At 38.0% G+C, this 26,653-nt stretch overlaps 1 protein-coding gene across 2 annotated transcripts in view; it reads left to right on the top strand.

Moving 5' to 3' along the window:
• Positions 1-3,900: 3,900 nt before the first annotated feature.
• The window catches only part of uggt1 (UDP-glucose glycoprotein glucosyltransferase 1), a 33,747-nt gene continuing 10,994 nt past the window's right edge, over positions 3,901-26,653 (top strand). Inside the window, exons 1-30 of one of the 2 annotated variants that reach the window (XM_088615020.1) lie at positions 3,901-3,959; positions 5,878-6,016; positions 7,102-7,184; positions 7,846-7,976; positions 8,739-8,851; positions 9,108-9,282; positions 9,438-9,534; positions 10,348-10,426; positions 10,877-10,977; positions 11,945-12,044; positions 13,234-13,294; positions 15,596-15,687; positions 15,770-15,920; positions 16,360-16,479; positions 17,410-17,495; positions 18,061-18,196; positions 18,502-18,633; positions 19,268-19,432; positions 19,778-19,898; positions 20,044-20,142; positions 20,831-20,854; positions 21,292-21,386; positions 22,063-22,269; positions 22,643-22,774; positions 23,330-23,460; positions 23,861-23,956; positions 24,096-24,198; positions 24,712-24,791; positions 25,526-25,715; positions 26,102-26,260. In XM_088615020.1, coding sequence (XP_088471146.1) covers positions 3,926-3,959; positions 5,878-6,016; positions 7,102-7,184; positions 7,846-7,976; positions 8,739-8,851; positions 9,108-9,282; positions 9,438-9,534; positions 10,348-10,426; positions 10,877-10,977; positions 11,945-12,044; positions 13,234-13,294; positions 15,596-15,687; positions 15,770-15,920; positions 16,360-16,479; positions 17,410-17,495; positions 18,061-18,196; positions 18,502-18,633; positions 19,268-19,432; positions 19,778-19,898; positions 20,044-20,142; positions 20,831-20,854; positions 21,292-21,386; positions 22,063-22,269; positions 22,643-22,774; positions 23,330-23,460; positions 23,861-23,956; positions 24,096-24,198; positions 24,712-24,791; positions 25,526-25,715; positions 26,102-26,260 — 3,432 coding nt within the window. In that variant the 5' untranslated portion in view covers positions 3,901-3,925. The remainder of the gene's footprint in view (positions 3,960-5,877; positions 6,017-7,101; positions 7,185-7,845; positions 7,977-8,738; positions 8,852-9,107; positions 9,283-9,437; positions 9,535-10,347; positions 10,427-10,876; positions 10,978-11,944; positions 12,045-13,233; positions 13,295-15,595; positions 15,688-15,769; positions 15,921-16,359; positions 16,480-17,409; positions 17,496-18,060; positions 18,197-18,501; positions 18,634-19,267; positions 19,433-19,777; positions 19,899-20,043; positions 20,143-20,830; positions 20,855-21,291; positions 21,387-22,062; positions 22,270-22,642; positions 22,775-23,329; positions 23,461-23,860; positions 23,957-24,095; positions 24,199-24,711; positions 24,792-25,525; positions 25,716-26,101; positions 26,261-26,653) is intronic. The other variant, XM_088615028.1, reaches the window with a different exon arrangement.

The following is a 26,653-nucleotide window of genomic DNA, read 5'->3' as shown; positions in this document are numbered from 1 at the left end:
ACTTACTTAATTAAATCACTTGAATGTGTTTCATGGTAATAAGAAAATCTATACTTACCAGTACAAGCATTGTACATCCCTGAGTCAGTGACAAAGTATGAAATTCTCAGACAGTATCTTTTTCCTTTTCATAAACAGACAAATCAGTATTTGGTATCCACTATTTATCAGCATTATGCTTGCCATTTAGGATCTTTGGCAAATGCTTTATTAAAATCTACAGGGAGAATAATGTACTGCAGTCATAAATTGTGATTATGCTGATTCACTGACTTTATACACCCTTATCTTTATACCATTCTGCTGAAGTCCCAGCCTGTTGGGTGGCTGCCCCTCAGTGTGGAGGCACAACTGGATCATCTTACAGTGATAATGGTGGCACAACTACCTCTCCACCAGATGTTCTCTAATTCAGCACCGGTGTTCTCCTCAGAAGGCAGGGATACTGATGTATTTTCCCTGGAGATTACTTACGGTATACCCTCTTTGGAGTTTAGGCTTTTGATGTAGCTGCAACCCCCAAAATGAACTGAATCATATTAATGTAAAGGCTTTTCTTTCTCTATCCACCAGGCAAGTCCATAGAGGGTAAATGTCAAGAGTGATCCAGGATTACAAATCCTCAGGGAAATCTTAAAATGCCCCAGCTTTCAGCTTTCCATCAAATCTTTCTACATCTGAAAACTTTCTAATAAAACATAATGCACAATACCTAAATAGCTCTCTATCATTTGGATGAAATGGCTGGATAGGATTACTATAAATGCCCTGGACTGCAAAATGTGACATTAATTCTGGGGTACTATTCTGCAGTGCAACACATTGCTTTTAGAAATTTCTCTTGGCACTGTAGAGTTAAATATTATAGCACACTTTGAAGTGAATTATTCTTTTTTCCTATAATGCAGTTTTAGCCTGTATTTTCCATGTATTTAGGTCTTATCAAATGCATATTTATTCTTAATTGCCAAATGGAAAATGGATGTTACATTATATCTACCATTCATCAAGCTGTATCATGCAAGCCATAACATTGTAATTGGTGTTCTCATGCATATAAGAAATTACTATAGAACTAATTGAGTTGATTGAGAAATATATCCTAGTTCAGGTTTTAACCTGGTTTCAGGTTTCAGGTAAGCTTCAGGTTTTAACCTGAACTGGCTGAAGGTTCCCAACCCCAGTCACTACAGTGCTATATTCATCTACTGTATCTTGATCTCATCAGATCATAGAAGCTAAGCAGGGCTAGATAGTACTGGGACAAGAAACCTCAAAAGCAGGGCAGTCCAATCTTAGACCTGCAGTATTGGAGTTTTTACAGAGCTTCATTCCAAATCAGCATTGAATTACTGAATACAGGAGGTCCCACATATCTGAACACATCGAACAGCTGCAGCCGTACTGACAGAGGAACAGAGAGACACTACAGGAATGAGATGGGACAGACCTGCTCTAAGGAAAATTAGGTTGCTGCGGTAAGTGGTGTTGGTGTACCGTGGGATCCACTTTTCCTTCTTGACCAGAATGTCTGAGCACCACTGGCCCAGTATGGTGAAAGGGAATAGTGCTATGGGATGTGCTGCCCTTTGGATGAGATTTTAAATCAAGGTCCCCACTATCTGGTCATTAAAGATCTGAGCAGGGGTGTCAACCCTGGTGAGCTGGATCCTTTCCATTCTGAGCTGTCTAGATGTCCTGCCTGAGGCTCCCCTTTAGATAAATTGATGAAGCACTTTCTCACTTTTCCACCTGATCTGCTGTATAGTGATGCTTATTGGTCTGTAATGGTGGCTTTTTTCAAAAAGCCCGGAGAACGACATAAACAAATAAATGTATATTATTATTATTATTATTATTATTATTATTATTATTATTATTATTATTATTATTATTATGTTGTGTATTTTTTTAAAATCCCATATCATATATCCCTATATCATCTTATAGATAATATTTCTTATGTGAGCACACAGGTTCACCTGGTCCTGGGATGAAGATCATGGCTGATAAGATAAGAAAAAAGAGCAGGTTTGTAAACCATAGGACGAAATCAAAAGGAAAACTCTGCCTCACTGTACCACATGCTGGCCTTTGGGGGGAAAAACATTGCTCAGCCCCATCAAAGTAAACGAATTAGTCAACATCAGCAACTGTTTAATTCCAACTGGGTATTCTCTCTTTTGGCAGGTCAACAGCACAGATCTGGGGCTGATGGTTAACTTATCTTCCCTTTCTTGCTTGTTATATTATATTTATTATTTCTGTTTGCTCTTTACCGGCCAACGCAGCAGTAACACTATGAGGTGGAGCGGTGGCTCTGTGGCTAAGGAGCTGCACCTGTGGCTGGAAGATTGCTGGCTCAAATCCCGCAGCTGGCAGAGGAATCATACTCTGTTGGGCCCCTGAGCAAGGCCCTTAACCCCAACTGCTCCAGGGGTGCTGTACAATGGCTGACCCTGTGCTCTGACCCCAAGCTTCTCTCCAGGTCTGTGTTTCTCATAGAGAGCAAGCTGGGGTATGCAAAAAGACAAATTCTTAATGCAAGAAATTGTATGTGGCTAATAAAGTGATGTTATGCCTACATTATATGGATGCCTTCTATCAAATACAGAGACACATTTAGATCATCAATTATAAAACCAAAAAATAAAGCACAATCTGTATAAAGTTGTATGTTTACTCTGACAACATTGTTAAAACACCTTGCAGCCTGATATGATCTGCTCTCAGGAGTGAAGAAAAGCTCAGTACAAGGATGGGAGAAAGGGTGGCAGTATTTTAGTGGTGTTGTTGGGGCCAGTAGGTGCCATTTTCCCAGGGCATTGTGCAGTAGTAGCTGCTGGCCTTTGGATGAGATTTAATGGACGTTCTCACTGCTTGGATATTAAAGTTCGAGTGGCACTGACTAGAGGCGTGGGGACATGTCCCTGCTGTCCTCATTAAATTCCACTTTTTGCTTGCACAATCTGGCCTACTTAAAAATCCATCTGAACTCAACTGGTGAAGAAATCTCTCACTTCTCTATCTGATCTACCGTGTAGTGGGACTTAAAGAGTATTTTTTTTAAATAAGCACAACTACTTTTCTGTATTATCACCAGTGCTGCTCCCCCCCATGTGCTGCTCAATACCAAACTAAAAGAAATCTAATAACAGCTATTTTTATTTAGCTTACATCCTGCCTTAGAATCTCTCATTTTAACATAAGAGACATAATAAAAATGTATTATACTTATATTACATTACAAATATATTACATTATTTCACAATATGTATAACCTTGTATCACTGACTTTTTTTACTTCTTGAAATAATCTTTTCAATAACAGAATCACTTACATTTAAATGAGGATTGTTATCTCTGTGCATACACATGTGCACACTAAAAAGTGCTGTTCACTTGCATAGGCAAATATTCATGTTTTTATTGAGAATGTATGAACAGATGCTTTACATATTTTATAAAAGGAAAATATGTGAACTACAACATTAAGACAAGCTTTTGTTTGAATATGTTCAAATCTCAGATTTTTAAAGGTGGGATTAAAAATCCCAAATATATTTTAACATATAAATGTTATGCATGAAGTAGTGACTATTTAAGTGACAGCAGGAATTTGCCTTGTGATAATATCTTATTTCTTTTTACCAGCGCATTTCTGAAGATCGATGCAATGGAGGCCATCTTGTTTCTCTCATGTAGATTTCGACTTGAGCCAATATGGCTGCTACAATAAGGTGGCTATTTTCGGCCGCAAAGCACTTCCTGTTATATTGATTTTCATGTTTGAAATCATAATTATCAATTTAATTTAAAGACAAGTTTTAGTATTTGTATTAGTATGTATGTGAAAAAGCATTCTATATGATCTGGCAAAATTTTCATTTACCTATAACCTCAGGACCCAACTTACTTCTCAAACATGGCGGCTATCAGACTAGGGGAAGCCGGTTTCGGTAAGTGTAATTTAACGCAAATGTAAGATATGGGGATTTTGTTTTGGGGAACATGTACATTGTAATTGTTTTCTCACACAAAAGGTTATTGAAAAGTGGATTTCGAATCTTATGTATACTATAGTCTCTTTCACAGAAGGTTTTCTGCTTTCACTTTCTCAAACCATTTCTTGATAACAAGATCATAGGGTTTCTTGTCTGTTTCCCATTTGTTTTAAAATAACAAAGATGATTATGATTAACAGAATTTTGCGAAGATGTCGTGCTTTCATCCTCCTTACGATATTTCGTTACTACGTCGTATTATTGTATACTGGTAACAGATTGTTTTTGTGGATTTCGAAAAGGCATTTTTTCCCCAATACATCTGAAAGCTTAAAGTTTATAAGAGGCTGAAATACAACAGGTATCAACAGTTTTGCACGTTGCTGGATACCCTTGCCTTCACAGGGAAAATAAAACTCTTTTCAATTGTGCATTAAGAGGCGTGTTGCAAGATACCGTGCGTTCGACATTCTTTCTGCAAACTAGCATCACCAAGAAATTAACTGAAACCGTTAGAGGTTCAAAGTGATCGGTAAATATTGTATTATATAGTTAAAATTAGGTGAGGCGTTGTGCAATTCAGGATATGTTGCCTAAGCGCCTATTGGACGAGCGCTCTGCTGACTCGGCCACGCTGGGACCAATAATTGGTTGAGAAAGTGTCATTTGAGGTGAGGACGGGCAGGTGGAAGACTTTCCCATCTAAAAAAAAACCCACGATTTTAGAAAAATACGATTGTCAAACGGTGTTGTGCATTTCTTTTCTTTAGTCGTTTTAAGAAATTCCAGTCTGGGCGTCCAGAGAAATTCAAGTGGCCAGTGGTTTACGTATAACAACGTGTGTTGTTTTTACTACCAGCAGATACTAGAGTACTAAAGAGAGTAATAAAGTTTTACTCTGGAGTTTGGCAACTGCAGCTGAATACCATTAGTATATATTACTTGAAGTCATGAGTCTATGAAGTTTGCTTAATTTAGATTGAGCGTTCAATTTATTTCAATTCCATTCATTTTATTTATGACACAAAGGATGCCACAATGTTTTAATTGGAAATGATTCCCATGTCATCTGAGCTTGAGTAGATTCTAAATTCTGTGTATACGTCACCTTCATTACGAGTAATACTGTTTTTGCCATAATGATGCATAATGTCTAGGTTAAAACCCATTAATCATAATGCTGCATTAATAATATATTATCTGCTAATGTCCAAGAATATTGCATGATGTTCTCATGAACTTTTACCGTAGCACAGTAGAAAGTGTCCTCACTAGTGGTATATCTGTGTAGCACAGCAATACTTCCATGCACAACAGAGATGCATTAGATAGATAGATACTTTATTGATCCCGTGAGGGAAATTGCATTACAAAGGGTTGTGGCAGTGGCACAGAGGATTATAGGATGTGTCTTCCCATCAGTCAGTGAGATTCACACCTTCCACTGTCGCAATAAAGCTCAGTCCATCATTCTCCCCCCTGAGCTCTGGTAAGTGGTACCACATTATTGAAGCACAGGCCATTGGGCTTAAGAGCAGCTTCTACCCAACTGCAGTGTGCATCCTCAACAGCTAACTGCAGTGCCCAAGACTCGGTGCTCCTCTGCACTCTGCACTTTTGACTTGGACTCCCATGTTTTTTTTAACTACCACATATTTATTGTTACTGGTTGTTACTGTTTGTTATGTGCCTTTTTGTAATGTACTCTCTGCATTGTGTGGTGTTGTCTGTCGTACTATGTCATCTGCTGCAGTTTGTATGTCCCTGAGAGGTCAGTGTCAATAAGACATGTACGTGTACATGCTGTATGGCAATAAACCCCTCTACTTTTCCCTGGACTGTAGACATTAAAGGTCTTCTTCATGTGTCTCAGGTGTGTGTCATTGGATGGGGCCCTTTACAGTTGCACTCTTCATATGGCTGTCTGTCACATCTGTCAGAGGAGATTCCAAAGCTGTGACAACAACACTCACCACAAAATGGGCTTCTACTCCACTCCTGCTGGAAGCAAGGTAAGATCATGAAACCGCAGTAGCACTTATTGGTGAATACACTTATTACAGAAAGCACTTACTTGTTTTTCAGAATAAGGAAAAGGGAATATATTGTTGTTTCTATTTAAATATGAACAGAAGTTGTAAAATGTTGCGCTTCGTCCACCATAGTTTCTTTGAAAATGAATCTGTTTTTACAAAGGTGGGCAAACTAATACAAATGAAAAAAACAATACAATATGTTATCAGTTGTCTTCTGTATTTCGTACTCTGAATTAAGTTAACTCCAAGTTAGTCACAAAGAACATACCACAAAATGGGGGGAAAAGCAGTCAACTGGATTCTTTGTCTTTGTTACTATTACTCTTTGTATTTCTCAATAAGAGGCATGCTTCAGAGAATGATATGATATGTATTGCTTACGCTTAAAAGTGTCAAGAGTTTTGGATATTGTTTGATAATAGTAGCATATAGCAGGAAAAAGAGATAAAATCAAAAATACTTATTTACAGTGCTTTGCAAAAGCTGTTCTGTTAATTTAATCTGTGTCAAGCTTTTAGTATAAGCAAAATACGCTTTCCAAAAATAGGGAGGGAATAATCTTTGCATGACTGCATGACTTTTAATTTTGGTGTTTTTTCATTTTATCCTTAGTTTTTAACATAGTATCGTTCCAGTAAACGCCATGTACTGTTATGTAGTTAACCTCATCGTATGAGTGAAATATAGCAGTCCTCAAATGGAGTAAACATATTTTTGTCTGTTACATGTGTAGTGCCTATGACAGATTTAAATTTTAACAGAATTTTAGTGCTTTTGTATGTGTATATATAATTTCAATCTATCAGCCTTGTAAAATTCACATGATAGCATTTGAAATGTTTTAAACATTTATTAAAAGTGTATCAAGCACCCATAATTCATTATATATTATAAGAATGTCTTCATTTTAATCCAGGAAGTTTAACAGTGGAATGTCACACATGGAGAAAATATCTGAAATATATAAAAAGTATTGAATTGTGGATTTTCTCTTCAAAAAAAACAGAATGTGCTAATTCTGTGGATGCCATTTAACAGTTGTGCTTTTTTCTTTTTTTTAGTGAATTTTTAGCTGAAGAAAGTGAGGAGCAGTTCTGGGATTTTGTAGAAGTTAATCAAGAAATTGGGGAAGATGACCGTGGAGGTAAGGGTGGTTTTAATTCTGTTCTCTGAGTAGTCCTGTAAAATGTATGATTCATTAAGATACTTTAAAAAGAGAGTGAGTGTACGTTTAGATGTCTGTTGTGAGATGTTAGTTAAAACTTTAAATATATTCAAAATATTCCACTCCTTTTCACATAGTTTCATTAAAAATATACAGTTTTGTCCCTATATGTTCATGGTCCCAGGGTTTAATTTTGTTCTTACCTGGTTAAAGAAAGTATTTACTGTGTTTATCCATCTACCTGAAGAATTTAGACGGGAGATCTGCTATATGAATACCACTTAGCTTAAGTATTTTTCCATTATTATGTTTAAAACATGTGGTTTTATCTAATCAGATTTCTGACAACATCTTTGTATGTGTAATGAAAATATATATATTTTATAACAGTTACTAAAGAGTAAAGAGAACTTGACAGTTTTTCCCAATGTATGTCCCCTGTTCCCCTGTGTTTTATTGAAATCCCCATCAGTGCACACTGTCACCACTTAAAGTAATTAGTTATGTCTTCTGTTCTACCAGGGTTATTTTTTATAGGGTTATAGAATAATACCTGGAAATACAACTGGAATGTCAGTAATGCTCGTGAGGGTTTGTTTGCACTTGGGTGATTTCTAGCTGTTGTCGTTTCGTCTGTCAGATTCGGATTATTCATACTACCATCTGATTCTGAAGAGAGCCGCCCCATTCCTCAGCCCACTGCAGCTCAACATGCTCAAGTTTGCCTTGTCTCTGCGAGCATACTCGGCTACGGTGCACTCCTTTCAGCAGGTCAGGGCCCTCCTCAGATGTTTAGTAAATTGGTAACGGGATCTGTTCTTTCCAATCGATTGCATCCATTAGTTCAAAGTTTGAGAAAATGTAAAGGCGTGAGATAAAATATGTTGCTCCACGTGCTGGAAACACTTCTATTAATGATGATTTTCAGTTAATGTGAGTTCTTAAATCAAGTTATTTTTATACAGCATCATTTCATGCCTTACATCCCTAGGCACAATAAAAAAAGCAAAAATTAAAGGCTAAACAGGAAAGTGTGTCTTTACATGAGGTTTTCAAGGTGTGTTTTTGTGTGACTCAAGAGGTTCATATGGACAAGGGCAGCCGGAATTCCACAGCTTAGTTGCAAACCGAACAAAATCTTGGTCACTTAGAATTCGCAGTGGTCCCAGGCACAAAGATCTGCTGAAGATAAGGCCTGGAGGGAAAGAATACAAAGTTGAAAAACAAAAGTGAAAATAGGGCGGGCCAAGCTTTGAAAGGTAACAAAAACATTATACTATCTGCTCTAATCTTTAAAGCCAGTGCAGTGACACGAACGGCTCACTTCGCCGCCTTGTTTTGCTCAAGCAGTTTCATTTTCGTAATGGTGCTATCCAGCAGAACATTACATTACAATAGTCAGTGCTAGAAAATAAAAAAAAATCTTAATTACATTGTATGCGTTATACTTCAATTACATTAATTACATGATATTTGTTCATAATCAAAACTAAGTAATTGGATTAATTAAATTCTCATTATTTAATTTTGCAGATTGCTGCTAATGAAACACCTCCTCCAGGCTGCAAGGCTTTCTTCAGTGTTCATGGAGAAAAATCGTGCAACCCTGAAAGTTTAAGCGACATGTTGGAGACGGCTTCAGAGAGGTAAGTATAAGAGTTATGCTTGTTGCCTAGGTTACATTACAAGATTACATGTTCTGAGGAAAACTAAGATTGATGATATCTCCATTCGATGCCTGCTGTGGAATGATTGGTATTTGGGGTTTTTAAATGATCATCATTTTGATTACTACTATTATATTCAGATAACATTTTTAAAATGTTTTGTTCTACTTCTAATAAAACACAAAACTGCAGATCAATAAAATAGCTCCCTTCTTTCTTTGCTCTTTACTTCTAGGCCAAAGCCATATCTGTTTAAAGGCGACCACAAGTTCCCTGTCTCTAACCCTGATGTTCCTGTGGTTATTCTATATGCCGAAATGGGAAGCAAAGAGTTTCCCAAGTTCCATCAGCTGCTTGTTTCCAAGGCCAACCGTGGACAGATTTCCTACGTTCTTCGCCATTTCCTTGCGGTAAGTGTTAGATACCAAGAGAAACCACTGTCCAGCTCTGAAAAACACAAGAATACTGTGACTGTTGATCAGTGTGTTTTATTTTCTCTGAAAACTCAGTGGGCTTAGTTTCTCATTCTGTTGTCTGTTCTATTTTTACTATCTTCAATGAACAGACTCCAAGTAACAATAAGGTTTACCTCTCTGGATATGGTGTAGAGCTGGCCATCAAAAATCAGGAGTACAAAGCCAAGGATGATACTCAGGTCCAAGGTAAATTTCTCTTCCCAATGAAGCTCATTCTGTGAAGACACTTGGTTATGTCGTGTAAAATGTCTTTTTTGTCTTGCATTTTCTCTTCAGTTTCTCTTTATTAAAATGTTTTACTGTATTGTGGGTGCTGGGTGAAATGAAACCAGTCAAAAAATCATCTCTGAACAAAAGTGTTTGGAAAGGTAGATGAGATTAACAATAAACTACCTCTGCCCATCCATTATGAGAAAGGCGCCTATTCCTCCTTATAAAGCAAATGCTAAAAGCATAAGGGTGCAGGGTTGAACTGTACCCTAGACTTGATATCAGTATATCACGAGACATGTGCACACAAACAGACACAAAGGAAGAGTTTAAATACACCAGTTAAGCTAGACAACATACTTGCAATATGGGAGGAAACAGAACCGCCTGGAGAAGTCCAGTGCAGAGACTGGTGGTGCACCAGTCTGGAATCAAACGCAAGATCCAAGAGCAAACAGAACACCACCGTATGGATCAACAAACTACTTGAATTTGTTAAAATATCAGGGTTTAAATGGCATTTAATTGAAAACGTTTATAGGTTCACGGTTTTGTTTAGTGTCATAGGTTGATCGTCTTTTACTGAGGTTATAACCCTTACTGCATTGGCCTAATAAAAACATCAGAAGTATGGAGTATACATTTTTATTTTACTGTTACACACTACAGTGAGTAGGGTATTTTGTTCAGCTTCATATTCCACATAATTTTGCCTAGGTGTTGCTTTACGGTATAAAATAAAAATGATTGTAGTAGTGTGTATGGTTTTAAAACAGTTGTTGATTTCAGGGGCTGAAGTGAATGCTACAGTTATTGGAGAGAATGACCCAGTTGATGAAGTCCAGGGATTCCTCTTTGGAAAGCTGAAGTAAGTGCTCTTTATTGTCACACACCGCTGCTCTCACTCTTACCTGTGATAGGCAGGAGCTGTCCAGCTTTACATCTAATACACATAAGCTGATAAGTGATAAGCTGGTAAACCTTCATGAACAACTGTTCATTTTTCGGGATAGAGTAAGTAGGGAGAAATTAAATCAACACATTTTCTGAAAAAATAAAAAGCATATTGTTAGCTTCTTAACTAAACAAGAAAATGATATGGATGTATATATAGAAAAATCTAAAGAAAAACACTTTATCGTGCAGGTTTCCTAGCTTTAAGAGAAATAGAAGAGGCTTCCCTGTAAACACTGCTTCTTCAGTCTTATTTTGCACTGGGCATACACTGTGGGCTGATGAAATGTATATGAAGAGTGAGCACACTTAGCTCCTGTGAGGATCTGAGCTGAATCTCTCCACCCACCCCCCTGTCTCCCAGGACACTGTACCCAGAGCTTCAGGAGCAGCTGAAGGAACTGCGCAAGCACCTGGTGGAGAGCACCAATGAGATGGCCCCTCTGAAGGTCTGGCAGCTGCAAGGTGAGCTCGCTCTCTCTCGCTCTCTCTCGCTCTCTCTCGCTCTCTCTCGCTCTCTCTCGCTCTCTCTCGCTCTCTCTCGCTCTCTCTCGCTCTCTCTCGCTCTCTCTCGCTCTCTCTCGCTCCGAGCCTGGTGCTCTTATCCTCTCCCTGCAGGTCCTGCACACACCTGAAAGAACTACATTTGTTTGGTTTTCTCAAGTAAAAAAGGTTTTTCAGTTGGTGTCATCTTTTGAAAGTCGTTTGAACAGTGTTTGAGAATGAGTGTTTGTGTGTATGTAAGAACATGCATCATTTTTTCCTTAACCGAAGGAAAGAGTGATGTACGTCTCCCTGTGATGGACTGGTGTCCCAACCAGGGTGTTCCCTGCCTTGTGCCCATTGGTTTCTGGGATAGGCTCTGGCTCCCCCATGACCCTGAATTGGATGAAGTGGCTTTAGAAAATGGATGGATGCTTAATACATCCAAATGTAGTGATAAGACCTCAGTTATTCAGGCTCAGCAAAGAGCTCAGAGCCCACTTCAGATGATCAGGTCATGTTCATGTTTTAACTCTCCTGTACATTTTCCTGTAATGAGTGTGGAATCCAGGAGAGATGCACGTGGACTTCTCCAGGAGATTTGCTTGCCGTTAATTCTGATCGTCTTAATATAGTTTGCTGTGACTCAAGGATGGGTCTGTTGTTGGCAAACATATGGGCTGATGGGTATTTTCTTGCTTTTAATTATCTTTATTTTCTTTCCCAGCTCTACTGGTGATTGAATGTGTATATTGAGCTGGGGCGGCTATTGGTATAACATTTATTACAAGCACAATTTCCAGTTAACAGTTCTTATGAGGTTAAGATGAGATTGATTTTAATTAAACACCTTTCGTATCCTGCAACTTGTTTCATGATGGACCTCTCTGATGAAGTGGTATTATGATCTATCTGTTGGCAATGCCTTTTGGAATTTTTCTTCTCCCAGACCTCAGTTTCCAGACAGCTGCTCGGATCTTGGCTGCCCCCTCTGTGGATGCCCTGATGGTTATGAGGGACCTGAGCCAGAACTTCCCAACTAAAGCCAGGTAACTCAGGCTGATTTGTGGCCTGCAGACAGCTTTAACAAGGAAAGAATGAAGCATGTTCCTTTTTTTTACCTGCTTTGCCTGAAATTTGGAGAAAAAAAAAATGAAGCTGCACTCTCAGCAGTTCTTAAAGTCTGATAATAAAACTGAGCTGAGGCTGAGAACCAACATAATCAAGATGTCCTTGACAAGATCACATCACCCAGCTCATTGTTTATTGTTTTTGTTAGCTTGCTTAATTGATCCAGAGGTGAGTGATGTGTGTCAGTTGTGAAATGACAGGATGAAAGGGCGGTAAGCTGTATTAAAAGCATCTTTCCTACAAGCGCATTCACGTGTGGAGAAATCACATGTGAGAGACTTGCAGGCAACCTCTTGGCCCCACAGTCTGGTGGTGTAGTTTTTTCCTTCCAGATCCACGCTTTTCCGTCTTGTGCCATATCGGCTGCTTTGTTTACAAGCTGTGGTCTACAGAATGTTCCAGGATGACGGCACGGTGTCATTCCCTATCCCTTCCACATTGTCACCCTCTGCTTTGATTCCCATTCTTCGGTTCAGAAGAGAATTCCATCTGCAAAGTTCTAAGAGCTCATTACACTGCCGCCTAAGGAGGGTTTCTGAACCTGACACAACAGCATAACGCCGTTCTATGAAAAAAGACATTTAAATTGCTAATTATTCGCTTTGTGTTGTGTTTCCCGGTTGCGAATGCTGTCTAAACACAACCATGATTAAACGTACACGGGTTTGGAGCACTCTAGTATTTAAAAGCGAGTCTTTTCTCAACATGACTGAGAATGCTGAAACCATTTACCCTGACAAAAATGATATTTTTTTACTGATTGTTGCTGCATAATTTCTGCTGCACAAAAGTATTAAGAAATTGCTAAAAACAAATAAATCTGTTCAAGCTCTGCGGTACTGGTTTGCAGAGAATATAATTGCAAAGCTGTGGTAATAAAAACTAAATGCATTTAATTAACAAAGTCTGAAAAATGACCTGCCAGCAGCCATGATGATTGTTATTATGCTTCAGTTGGTTCTCACACACTGGGAACAGATGAGTTTTTGGAGGAGTCTTAAAATTTGATTCTTGAAGAGAAATGAAGGACCATATTGCATTCATCTACAACATTCATTGTTCCATACTGGTACATGAGCTTTTTTTTCCTTGTTTTCTTTGCCATAGATCCATAACAAAAACTGTGGTAAACTCTGAAATCCGAAAGGAAATTGAGGAAAACCAGAAAGTAAGTGATCGTATCTTCATTTTGTGAAATTTTCATTTAAAGTATTCTTGTAAAAAAAAATGCTGTAGTAGTGTGATCTACTCTACAATTTTCACTGCTGTTAAATACTTTTTTATATCCTCCTGCAGTATTTCAGTTTTATTTTCATTCTGACTTGTCTACAAAAGAAAAAATTACATAGAAATAGTGGAATGCAACATCGAAGGATTTATTAGTGATTTTGAAAGCAGCTGTTTTAAGCTAGTAGGGTTAAAATTAATTGTCGTGTACTTTTCTATTTTCTATATTTATTTTAATTGGAGTACATTGTAGTCTAATCACAAACTAAGGATTCATATTTACCTAACTTGTTAATTGAGGTTTGCACTAAAATCAAGCAATATCAAGAGGCTTGCATAAACTTTTAACACAATTTTTTAATGAAAGAATTTCTTGGTTCCTATCCACGTACTGTCATGCATCCAAAATCTATATATAAAATAGCAGTTGTTGGTATAGAGGATCACTCATCTAAATTTCTTTAGGATAGTCTATCAGAATAATTAGATTTTCTGAAGTATATTTGTTCATATTGTGAAATACATAGCCAGTTATAGATTAGTTAAAAGGTAGTAAAAGGTTAGATAGCACTACTGTGCAATAAAAGAAACAGGCTTTCATATTGCAACAACATCTATTGGGGGAATAGATCTGTTTCATTTAATTGTGGGTTGTAGAATCATAGCTCCTGTCTGTTAGGGCTTTTCTTTTCCATCTTTACTTTAACAACTATGAAAAGTTATCTTTTTCCTGAGGAACTTAATGGCATAATTACCACATCTGTGATTTATTTTGTTTCTTTGTCATCCTTTTGGTTATTGTTTTTAGTTATTGATTGAAGCAATTTGGCCTGGAGTTAATGAGAAGCAGTAATGTGTCAGTTTTTCATTTCATTGGCTGTAATTGCACAACTTCATACTCCTCTGTCATGACTAATAGTGCTTCGACATTCAGTTTTAAAAAGATGGATCTTGCTGCAATGTGTGGATTTGCAACCTAATTAGTAACAGTACAAAAGAAAATCAGTAACGGTTTCAGTATGAAAAATGAAAAGATATATTAATTACACCATTGCTTGTGGTGTTCCTTCTTCAAAGTAATCTCCCAATCATAGTTTATATTTTTGAATGAATCGGGAGTTTTTAGTCATATTAGTCATAATATTAAACTATATTCCTCCGGTATAGTTCTAAGAGTTCATTAGGGGAGATTGTTCTTTGTGTTGAAATCAATAGTTGTGCCAAATCAAGCAAAAAGTTCATCCAAGAGCTCTGCGCTGTGCTGGACCCAAGGGAGCCATTTGCTGACTTGTAATCTGAACTCCCTGCAGAGTTATTTCTTGAATGCAAACAGGCTTGCAAATTTTTCAATTTCTTCGCATTGCTGCTGCAGGAAGAGGGAAAACACCAGAGAAATTAAACCTTTCATCTGCCTCCTTATTTACAGTGCAGCTAACATGTTAAGATCTCTGCACTCTGAATACTTTGCAGTACTGTACCTAGATGTTAATTTATATATAAAATCTATTTTCCCTTCACGTTATCGTGTTGTTATACCATAATTCCGAACTACATTTTAAGTAAGATTTACAGAGAACATTTCTCTGTATCAGTTAATGTATGTGTAGCAGTTAGCACTACATCCTCATAGCTCCTGGGTCCTGGATTTGATTTATACCCAGGGTGCCTTCTGTGTGAAGTGTTCACATAGCTTTACCATGACAGTATGATTTGTCACCTGGTGTCCCAATCTAGGTTAATTGGCATCTCCAAATTGTCCCATGATGGACTGGCACCCCCTCCAGGCTCCATTCTAACTTGCATCCTTTGCCTGTCAGGTTAGACTCCGGGTCACTGTGTCCTGAATGTTGGATTAAGTGGGTATTGAAAATTGTTTTTCATAGGGCAAGCTCAGCCTGTAAGTGATGGTGGTGTTGATTATTGCTTTTAAATGATTGTTAAAGATTGTTGACACCAATTCCTTTCCATCTGTACAGTTCTGAATATTTTGTATTAGGAAAGCCTCTGAAGTCCCTCATTTGTCACTACATTATAAAACCTCCTTTACTGCAAGCAGTGCTTCTCTTACATGCTTGGCATGAGTGGCCACTTAACATTTAGGCATCCCTAGCAGTAGGAAAGTACAGTCACAGGCTTGACAATATTCTGTTTTACGGAATATCTAGAAAAAATATCAAGCATGTGTTATAGAATATGATCCCCTGTCATAGTGTATTAACATTAACGTCTGCGTGTTGTCTAGTTCTTTAAAGGAACCTTGGGGCTCCAGCCTGGCGATTCGGCACTTTTCATCAACGGACTTCACATTGACTTGGACGTTCAGGATATCTTCAGGTATGTGGGGAGGGTGGTGCGAGGGTGCTGAGGCTGTTCCTGTGTGATGTTCCGTGAACGTGTTCTGTTCTCCTCCCTGCAGCGTGTTTGACATGCTGCGCAATGAGGCTCGGGTAATGGAAGGCCTCCGTAGTTTACTGATCGAGACTCCTTTCATTCATGACATCCTGAAGCTCAATGTGCAGCCCTCGGACTCGGACTATGCTGTGGACATCAGAAACTCTGCCATATACGTGAGTATTCGTCAAAGCCAGTGCCTGGTTGGGAATAGTCAGAAAGACCTTGATAGCTTGCTGCTTACACTTCTTTTTAATGCAACTAAATTTAGAATGGGATTGCAGAGTTGTTTTAGTAGTTTTACTCTAAATTCAGAACAGACACTGTATTTCTTTAATAATTCATGGGCACAGTGAAAGTTGAGGAAGGTTCTATGTCTTTTCAGGGAGACAGCTACAAGGAGTACAGATTGTCAAACCCTTGTTTATTTGGGGAAATAAGGTTTAAGATTTTGTACAAGAAACCGAAGACTAGTTTGATTTTCTTGAACCATGCTGAATGAGTGCCTGTTATGCAGGGTGTAAAATGGTCTGCTCAGTTGTGTCTGAAATTGGAACTGTTGCTTGGAGCAGGCTGCTCCGGTAATAAAAAACTGGTGCTTTTTGTTTTTTACAGTGGATCAATAACCTTGAGACAGACAGCAGGTACAATTCATGGATGTCCAGTGTACAAGAGCTCCTGCGTCCTACCTTCCCCGGAGTTATCCGACAGATCAGGAAGAATTTCCATAACTTTGTAAGTGCATCCTTTATGAATGCAGTTTCATGCAAATTCGCTCTTAAACATAAAATGTACAGCAGGTAATCTCTCTTCCTGCAGCACTGGAATTGATTTGTTTCAGTAGTGATAAATTACACATTTTGGAAATGTACTGTAACATTAAATATTAAAGTCTTCTCTCGACACTGTATATAGAATCTGTGTTATGCCTGGGGTACACGATATGCTTGGATGCTGTTTACAAAGATGCCGATTAAAACATGTCCTGGGGTTTCCGTATCTTCTAAAACACTTTGAATTATATTGCTCAGTCATGTTCGTAATCCCAGGAATGAAAAACAGGGGATTTGCGATAAGAGTCCAGAATCACTCTGATTCATCGATCATTGCACCTTGAATTTCTGTCTAAAGCTGTCCTTGGTCTTTTCATTCGGGCTTGCTAGTATTTAAAAATATAGAAACCTGCCTTTCTTTTTTTTGTATTTTACATTACTAAGACATTGTGTTTAAAGCAGCCTGTGTACACAAGGGGTGTGTGTTGTCCCTGGCTTAGCTCTGCATAGAAACACAACAATGTGGTTTTTCCTCAGGAGAGTTTTGGAGAAAGATGTTGATATATGAAATATTTTCTTGCATACTTCTTTATTTTTATGATCTTTATTAAATGATCAGCAGTTCAAGAGACACAGAAACCTTCTAACCTATTGCCCCATAATTCTGTCTGTATAGTCCCAGGAAAAATAAGTTGTTTCAAGGCGATTGTTTTCTCTTTATGGGATATACCACTATCTCCTTTAACCATAGTCTGATTGCCTGATCCTGGCTATAACATTTTTTCCAGAGATATTCCTTGTGGTAACATGATTTATTTATTTAAAAAAAAAAATAGAAGCAATAATTAACTCAGAAATCTACTTATTTCAATTGCCTTCTTGTTTATTTAAGGTTCTCCTTGTTGATCCTACCCATGAGAGCACAGGAGAGTTAATGAGTGTAGCTGAAATGTTCTTAAGCAATAACATCCCATTAAGGTAAGCCCATTATCTCTCTTAAGAAGAAAGTGTTTCTCATTAGCAAACTTGCCTGTTTTGTTTTCTTGTGCTTTGGGGAAGTTTTATACTGCTTTGCTGCCCTTTTCAGTGATTTGAGTAGGTTTTCAAACTTATAAGATCTTTCACTGCTTTTGATTATAGAACTACTATTATTCTCTATGGATAGAGATACAATTAGTCCTTTTCTCATTCATTATTGAATTGCGCTTCAGTTGCTTATTTCTAGTTTTTTTTCTTTAATTTTCCCTCAACATAACTTCAAAAATATTTCATTCATATTTGATAAGACTGCCATTTTATAGAATTGTGATGTATGGTGTTGTGTTGATGGAACTTGTCATACTGTATACTGTACAAGAGCTGACAAGGCCGTTTAATCTGATCATAAAGTAATCTCTTATCAGTATATTGGGTTTGCAGTATTTCAGCCAAAAATAGGTCAAAAATAGTCTTAATTTTAATTATATAAACCTTATTTTGTTTTTATTAGATAAGCATGTATCTGCCTATACAGGAATCTATGTGTTGATTATAATTATTTCAGGATCGGTTTGGTGTTTGTGGTGGATGATACTGAAGATATCGATGGGATGCACAACCCTGGAGTTGCTTTGCTGCGGGCTTTTAATTACATTGCTGAAGAAGAGGACAATCAGCATGCCTTTGAGGCTGTAACAACTGTAAGTAATCTTGTATGTAATGCATCTTCCTGCTCCACATTTCTAGTGGAATCTTTGCAGAGATGCCCCTTGCTGTAGTTACAAGAGTGATGAATCTTTAAAATAAGAAAGACAGCGTCTGTGACAGATTTGAACAGTGAGCAGTCTAACACTGAAATTGTAGTGCTTCGATCTGCAGCATAGGAAGCACAACTGGATGTTCAGGAGGCATTCTTAGCTGTTTGTTGACTGCAGCTCCCTGTAGTTAATGCCACACTCATTTTCCTTCAGCTTCTCTGCACAGTGATTGCTTTTGTCCTTTGCAGATGTACAGTCACATTCCGACCGGAGAGAAGCTGAAAGTAGAGACTGTGATTCATTTTCTGGAGAAGCAGTATCCCTACGTGGAAGTGAGCAGCATTCTTGGAGCTGATTCAGCATATGACAAAAAGAGGAAGGTAAGTCCATTACATTCCATTCTAATTCGCTTTCAGTACTGTCAGGAGATTGCAGACACTGAACATGGTACAAGTGAGCAGAGTGTGAAGCAATAAAGAAAAGCCATAGGTTACTGGATATTCATGGATGATAAGTGGCATTCTCTCTCAAATGCACAATATTTGACTTTGTGGCAGTACTTCCATACACATGAGTTTCATATTGACAGTTGTCCTCTTATGTGCTTGTGTATGTAAAAATGATTCAGCCAGCAATATGCCACTTGGAAAGCTATCTTTAATGCAGTCTTCCTTTGACTCAGAATAAATAAAACTGACCACTGTGTTTTCTCAGCATTTTCCCCCATATCAAATGAAACTCAGGATATTCTGAAAGGAAATAGGTTCAAAGTAAATTCAAATACATGAATCCAGTATAGCATGATTTCATTTCCACAGTCAGTGCTTAAATTGCCCCCTGGGGATGAGTAAAGTTTTTTTAATTGAGTTGAAATAAGGATGTGGGGAGGCAGTTGGCCTTTACTTAACTTATATTCTGTTTGTGTGAGCTGTCTTTTCTGATACTGTACATGAGAGGTGTATTTATTCTTGTTTGTTTCCTGTTAAAAACCTGCTGCGTTGTCTGTGCTTTCAGGAGGGAAGACTTTACTATGAGCAAACAGGAGTGGGACCTCTGCCAGTAGCTCTGTACAACGGCGTTCCCTATCAGAGAGACCAGTTGGAGCCAGATGAGTTGGAAACTGTCACCATGCACAAGATCCTAGAGACCACGAGCTTTTTTCAAAGAGCCGTCTACCTGGTGAATGTCCCTTCTGCTCAAGGAATCTACTCAGTAACATAGACAGGCCTCAGTGCAGAATTGTTGGGGGGATTTCACAAATGTCTTAGGCATAGTTGTGTATACTTTTAGGTACAGATACTGTTTCATTCTGTTGCTGCAATGAAAATCCCATGCTGGATACTAAGTGTGCCTCATTTTACATTTCATAATTCAGTGCTGCTTATGTAAAGATCAGGACCTTTTTAGAACAGTTTCTGTTTTAATATTGGTAAGTGCTGTTTGCAAACCCCTCCTCGCAGAATGCAAGAACTGGTTTCCGTCTTTTGAAAGTCACTTTATGGTTTTTATTTTTGTCCATTCTAGGGTGAACTTTCTAGCGATCAGGATGTTGTGGATTTTGTAATGAGTCAACCAAATGTTGTGCCCCGCATAAATTCAAGAATTCTTTCTACCACTAGGCAGTATCTGGATTTATCAAGCACAAGTAAGTGATTAAAGAACTCTCTGCAGTTAAGGTTAAGTTCTTAATACCAAAGTTAGTTCTTGATATCACATGTAATGCTATTCTTACAAAATGTTGGAATAATTAAAGGTTAAGTATAATCTTTTCTATATTGCATATTTTATAGACAATCACTTTGTAGATGACTACTCACGGTTCCTTTTCCTTGACTCCAAAGAGAAGAACGCAGCTGTGGCCAACAGCATGAATTACCTTTCAAAGAAAGGTGAGAGGGTAGTCACCATTTTTATTCACACGATTGCTGAATGTTTACAGAGTGGGACGTCATTTTCATTTAATGAGAAAACCAAAATCTATGAGTAAGATACAAATGTAATGAGCTCACTGAAACAGATCATATTCTGGCAATTTCTTTGTTTCTCCATGTTCTGCATCTACATGTCACAGTCTAATAAGCCTTGATTAGCAAAATTGGGAATTATCTGATTCATGTCAGTAGAGTTTCAGTGAAAATGCAGCTTGTTTTTCTTTCTAATTGCTATACTAAGATTATTGGGTCCCTGACAGTGTTCATTGGTTTTTCAAAGTCTTGACTTGCTTACAACAACTTTAAAGAGCCTGGAGACAAACTTTCATAGCATCACCATACGAGCTTTGTTTCAGGACGTTTGTAGTTTGGATAGTGCAGGGATCTGTAGTAACTTTTTCACTAGCAAGTCAGCTCTCTCTCACTTCGCTGTGCTGTGCTGAGTACACTGCTGTGCTTATAAATCCATTCTCAATTGAATAAAATGTGTTTGTTCTGTGTTGATGTCAAACCTCTGAATTTTTACTGTTCTTAAGTTAGTTTTTGAACCTACTGAGATTATTTCCTTATTCTTTTCTTGCTCTTTTATAATTTATATTTTTCCCATTTTTCTTTGATTTGGTTTTTATCTGACTTGCTTGGCCAGGAATGTCTTCCAGGGAAATCTATGGTAACTCTATCTATTTTCTATGCTCTCAAACTCTCTCCATTTTGTCCTTTATGTTTAAGCCTGATTTTAGCATTATCACATTACTAATTAACTGCTTTGGATTGTTTTTTTATTTCCATCAAAGCCTGGAATGCTGTTGACATGGGTTTTTAATGTTTACTAATTACAGTTGATTGTACTAAAGCATGCATTTCTGTGGACCTGGGTCTTGAGAACTGCGTTTGAATAAGTCAGCAAGTGTAGGACAGTCTAGGATGTAGTAGTAGCTCCTTCTGCATGATCTTTACACTTTGATTGGGATGAGCTTCTGTGATGGATGTGTACTCAGTAGCACACATCCATCTTGTTTGAATGGACATTTACCACTTTTCTATCTGTGTTAGAGCTAGATTATTGTATTTGTTTTGTATTGATCTCTTTTATTTTTTAAATTGCAGACGACAGCTATATTCGGCCAGTAACCTTCTGGGTTGTGGGTGATTTTGACCATCCATCCGGGCGACAGTTGTTATATGACTCAATAAAACACATGGTAGGCAGGTTCTCTGGAACCATCTGCAGTGGCAATTAAAAAAATCACTTTATTTCATGGATTTGTTTGAAAGTACTAATTTGCATTTATTCTAAAATTCAGTGATGAATGTAGCAGGATTTAAATTGGAAAACCTCAGGTAAATGTATAGGATGTGCCTTTCATATTTGCAAGCATTACTTTGTATTTCAGCTGCACAATGTAATCATTAGTCTATGGAATGAATGATTAAGAGATATGTGAGGGGGTTCTGTGAATCTCACAATGAGCTGCACTAACTCCTGCAAATTATACTGCAGGTCTCCAGTGACAGTGATGACTGCGTTAGAAAAAAATACCAATACAGAGTATTGAAAAAGAACATCCATCGATTTTAAATAAGATGAAGCTCCATTAAAGATCTTTTCCAACATTCTAATCTAGTTTATTTCTTAATGTAAGGGACTAGATGGCAAATGATTGTCCTTTGGAATGATTTGTGGGTTATAGACCACTGAAAAGGCAGTGTGATGGTGCAGTTCTACCTTTTGAGTTTGCTAAATGCAGTGGAAAGCCAAGATGAGTTCAGCTAAGTCTTTCTGCAGTGTGGCGAATCTGATAAACAATGTGAAGATATAGGAATCTGATTAGAGCTCGTCAGAAATAGTGCAATCACCCTGCTCTGTCCTGTTTACAGAAAACCAGTAATAATGTACGTATTGGAATGATCAATAACCCAACTGAAAGCCCTTCTAATGAGACCAGCCGTGTTGCTCGTGCCATCTGGGCTGTGATGCAGACTCAAACATCCAACAACGCCAAGAACTTCATCACTAAACTTTCCAAGGAGGAGACTGCCAAGGCCCTGGAGTCAGGGGCTGATATTGCCGAATTTGCAGTGGGAGTAAGTGACTGTGCCACTCAGTTAAATCACTTTCTTCTTTATTGTGATGATTTTTCTTTTGACTTTTTTTGTGATTTCTTTTTCTTTATTGCTTTTATCCTCTTTCTGGGAGTTTCCAACTTTGTTATATCTTTTTTTACAAAAACTTTTATATTATTTTCTGCCCTGGTTTTCTGTTCATTTATCTTTTTTCCTTGGCTAGTATGTTTGCCTCTGTGATGACTGCTAAATCTGCTAGACTGTTAAATGACTGCTAGTAATTGCGGTGTTGATTTTGTTACTCTTATATTTATTTTTCATGTATTCAGTTGAATTTTTCAGTTTGAAATGTTCCGTAGTTTTCACTTCTGGTAATTCTTCCTCTTTTTTCCAGGGCATGGATATCAAATTGTTTAAGAGTATGTATGACTCTCCTAAGGTAGACTTCCTGCTCTCTCACTCTGCGTTCTGTCGAGATGTGCTGAAGCTGCAGAAGGGTCAGAGAGCTGTGATTAGCAATGGGCGGGTGAGTCCACTATATACCAGACAGGACTATTCTGACCTCTCGATTTTCCTTGTTTGAAGCTATTGCATTCTTGTTTCACTGAGGCAGATTCTTCAACTTGTAAACATAATACTCCCTCCAAAAAAACTAAGTTAGATTAGTTCAATTGCCTACAGAGAACAGGTTCAGCAGTGTTAGCCTCAGTGATGTTCAGGTGCCTTGTAGTCATTGTTGCTAATGGTAGCCATTCAAGTGACTGACTTTCTGAAGTGCATTCACCTCCTTGTGTAATGTTATGAAGGCCTAGACAAAGAACCTAAAGATTTACGTGATTATTCATTGTGTATGCGTTGATTTAAGAATGTTACTGGCAGTGTTGATTAAGCTGTACATAAGTTACATCTCTGCAATAACCACTTTCCATGCAGTTTATTTTCCCTGCAATGTATGGTTTTGTCAGGTTTTTTTCAATGAGGAAAAACTGTTAACTTCTGTTACATGTATCACAGCCATTTTGTGTAAATTATAGATATATCTTTGGGTTGGGTAAGTGACTTCAGGAATCATGTTTTGCAGATCATCGGGCCTCTTGAAGATAGTGAGGTCTTCAATCAAGGTGACTTCCTTCTTCTGGAAAGTATCATTCTGAAGACATCAGGAGAGAGGATCAAGAGTAAAATCCAGCAGCTGGGAGTGGAGGAGGACCGGTATGGTTTTGAAAGTGAATTAGTTATATGTGATCACCCTTTTTTTGCAGAGCATTGCTGCTTTGCCTATGACAATTCTTTCACTGTCCTTCAGGCTTCTGTGAACAGCTGGGGTAATTCTAACCTTTTGCCAAAAAAGAATGGAGTTGTATTTCCTCTGTTTTTCTGCCTGGAATAATTATAATTAAATAACATGCATCTTTGCATTTCAAAGGATATCATTAACATTCATTTTTATGCATGCTTTCTAGAGACGTGTGATGTAACATGTTAATTAGCTTTGCAAAGTTTGGATGAAATTATAGAATTGGCAAATTACAGGCTTGTCTTACAATAACATTACAATCGTGAAGCAAAGCCCAGTTTTGACTGTTTGTCTGTTTAATCTAATGTTAATCAGAGCCAGCGATCTAGTGATGAAAGTAGATGCTTTGCTGTCTTCTCAACCCAAGGGAGAGGCCAGGATTGAGCACGCTTTCTTCGAAGATAGGTACAGGTAAGTGGTGGTGTGCATTAAGTAATTTAGAAAAATGGAATTGAATAGTGGGCCAGATCCTATAATGATTTAGGATGTACTAGCACTTTTCCGATCAGGGTTAGGCGAGACGATTTTTGACCCTTGCATTTCATCACAGTGCCATCAAGCTGCGACCCAAGGAGGAGGAGGTGTATTTTGATGTGGTGGCCGTACTGGATCCCGTGACCAGAGATGCTCAGAAGCTGGCTCCTCTTCTTATTGTGAGCATTGGCATATGCCACTTCATTTGAATGCATGTATAGCATTTGTCTTCATTCTCATTATAATCTGGAAGTAATACATATTGGTATCTTAAATAAGATCTTAAATAAGTTATATTATTTACAAGATTGCAATTTAAAACATTGCTATTACATACGCTGGTTCCCATCACATTCAGCTCTAACCCAATATTGAACATTTCCATTCCATTTGTTTTGTAATTTCCAAGATATGGCTTTATACAATAATGATATATTTTAGGACATATTTGTCAGATTAGATCATCTATGCTTGAGATTACAAATCTTGTTTTGGAAGCTTTTTTTGTTAAAACAAATTACAAATATTTTTCTAATTTACATATGGGTAGAAGACCAATGGGAAACATTTCAATGACCAAAATGTCATTACTGCTACAATGAATAACAGCTTTGCATCGAAGCCTGCTGCTGTTCCCTCCTTAATGCATCAGTTTTAAAAACTTGTCTGATAAACATTTCCATCATTTTCAGGTTTTGAAGCAGCTGGTGAACATCAACCTGCGAGTGTTCATGAACTGTCAGTCCAAACTCTCCGACATGCCACTGAAGAGGTAGGGCTGTTGGAGAAATCGGGAGATTTACCATGACAGCAAGAAAGCTGTCAAGGTGTTGGGCTTCACTGCAATTTATTTTTGTGACATTTGAGAAATGACTTTGCCTGTTAGGGCAGAGATTCGGCTTCATCCTGTGCTTGACCTGTCGTCTTATAAACAGTGCAATTAAGATTCAGCTGCGCCAGATGAAAGAAAATCAAAATGTGAAGATAAAAAATAACTGAAAAGCAGTACTGGGGATGGAGGGGCTATTTTTCTTTGAAGAAACCTAGATGCTACTTGTTAGTTTCGAATCCCATTTTCAGGCAAGCAGAGATGTTCCTGTTTATAAAATGAGAATGCATTGGATCACAGCTCATTTTTCTGTGCGACTTAACAGATAGCAGAATGCTGCTAGGGTGGATTATCAGGTTAATGCAGCAAAAGGATTTAGTATAATTATTCTAACCTGGGGTTCTATTTCTAGTTTAAACTAGACTTTTAAGAAATACACAGTACTTTTTCAATTATTTTGCCAGAAGAGCAAATCGTTTAAAGAAACAAACGCACTTGCTGTCAATTAAAAGAACCTCTTTAATGCTGCTGCTCATAGAAAGCATGGGTGCTAGATTATGTTGCTAGGTGGTTGAGTTTTGCTTACTGAAAAAAACACCAGTTGAACATTATGAGAAACATCTAAATGGAAACCTTTTAGATAACACAGTGTTTTACTTGTTTCTTTTGGCCATCAGTTTTTATCGGTATGTCTTGGAACCAGAGGTGTCCTTCATGACCGATAACAGTTTTGCTCCTGGACCAATTGCCAAGTTTCTTGACATGCCCCAGTCGCCCCTGTTCACACTCAATCTGAACACCCCAGAGAGCTGGATGGTAGAATCGGTTCGCACACGTTACGATCTTGACAACATTTACCTGGAGGAGGTAAACTTTTCCTTTGTTTTGTGTTGTTATTATTATTATTATTATTATTATTATTATTGTTATTTTGTGTATTACTGTGTTTTATATGCTTATGTGCACAGATGATGCCTGGTTCCACTTTGTGAGTAGCAGAATTTCCTACTGTTTACTACTGTGTTCATGTTGAACATTCATGAAATTATCCCGTGTTTTTGATGCTGACGCTAGTCATGGTATTTTAGAAGTACAAAAATAAAGGGGGTTCCTAGTTTGGGTATGGCTTCTGTTTTTACAGTGCTGTAGCAAGTCCCATTACCCAGGTAATTCCAGTGGCTCGAGCTGGTGCAGTTGCTGGATCCTAGGTGCTGCAGAATAGCCCTGACCGCACTTTCTGCCACGCTGTGCAGGTAGAGAGTGTGGTGGCAGCGGAGTATGAGCTGGAGTACCTGCTGCTGGAGGGGCACTGCTTCGATGTGACGACAGGACAGCCTCCTCGGGGGCTGCAGTTCACTCTGGGCACAACCTCGGACCCTGTCATTGTGGATACCATTGTCATGGCCAACCTGGTGAGTGCGCTGCCCTCCACTCATCTCGGCTCTTACTGCACAGGACATGTTAGTCTGCACAGCAAGTGGAATAATGGTTGATCCTTTTCGTTTTGATTAAATCAAAGCCAGATTTTACTATTTTGTGTACCTTTGGCCTTCAGTGAGCTTCAGTTACTGCCTCTTCCACATGGAAATGAATATAATCAGACCTTGAATGTTCCTAGAGATTTGTAAGAAGGGATGTTATCTCCCGAAGTAAAATTCAACTTTGTCCAGCTCCAGCATAGTCAGAAAACCAAATACAATCTTGAACCTGTAACACTGTGTTTTATGTGTCATGGTTCCAGAATATCATGAGGGTGTAATTAGTTAATCTGTTTATTTTAAATAGAAATGTAATGTGTAGGTTGT

This window comes from Lepisosteus platostomus, chromosome 2 (genome assembly GCF_059453375.1).
Source record: "Lepisosteus platostomus isolate fLepPlt1 chromosome 2, fLepPlt1.hap1, whole genome shotgun sequence".
In the NCBI taxonomy this organism is placed as follows: Eukaryota; Metazoa; Chordata; class Actinopteri; order Semionotiformes; family Lepisosteidae; genus Lepisosteus; species Lepisosteus platostomus.
The sequence above is the reverse complement of the archived record's forward strand: the minus strand, read 5'-3'. Positions and strand labels throughout refer to the sequence as shown.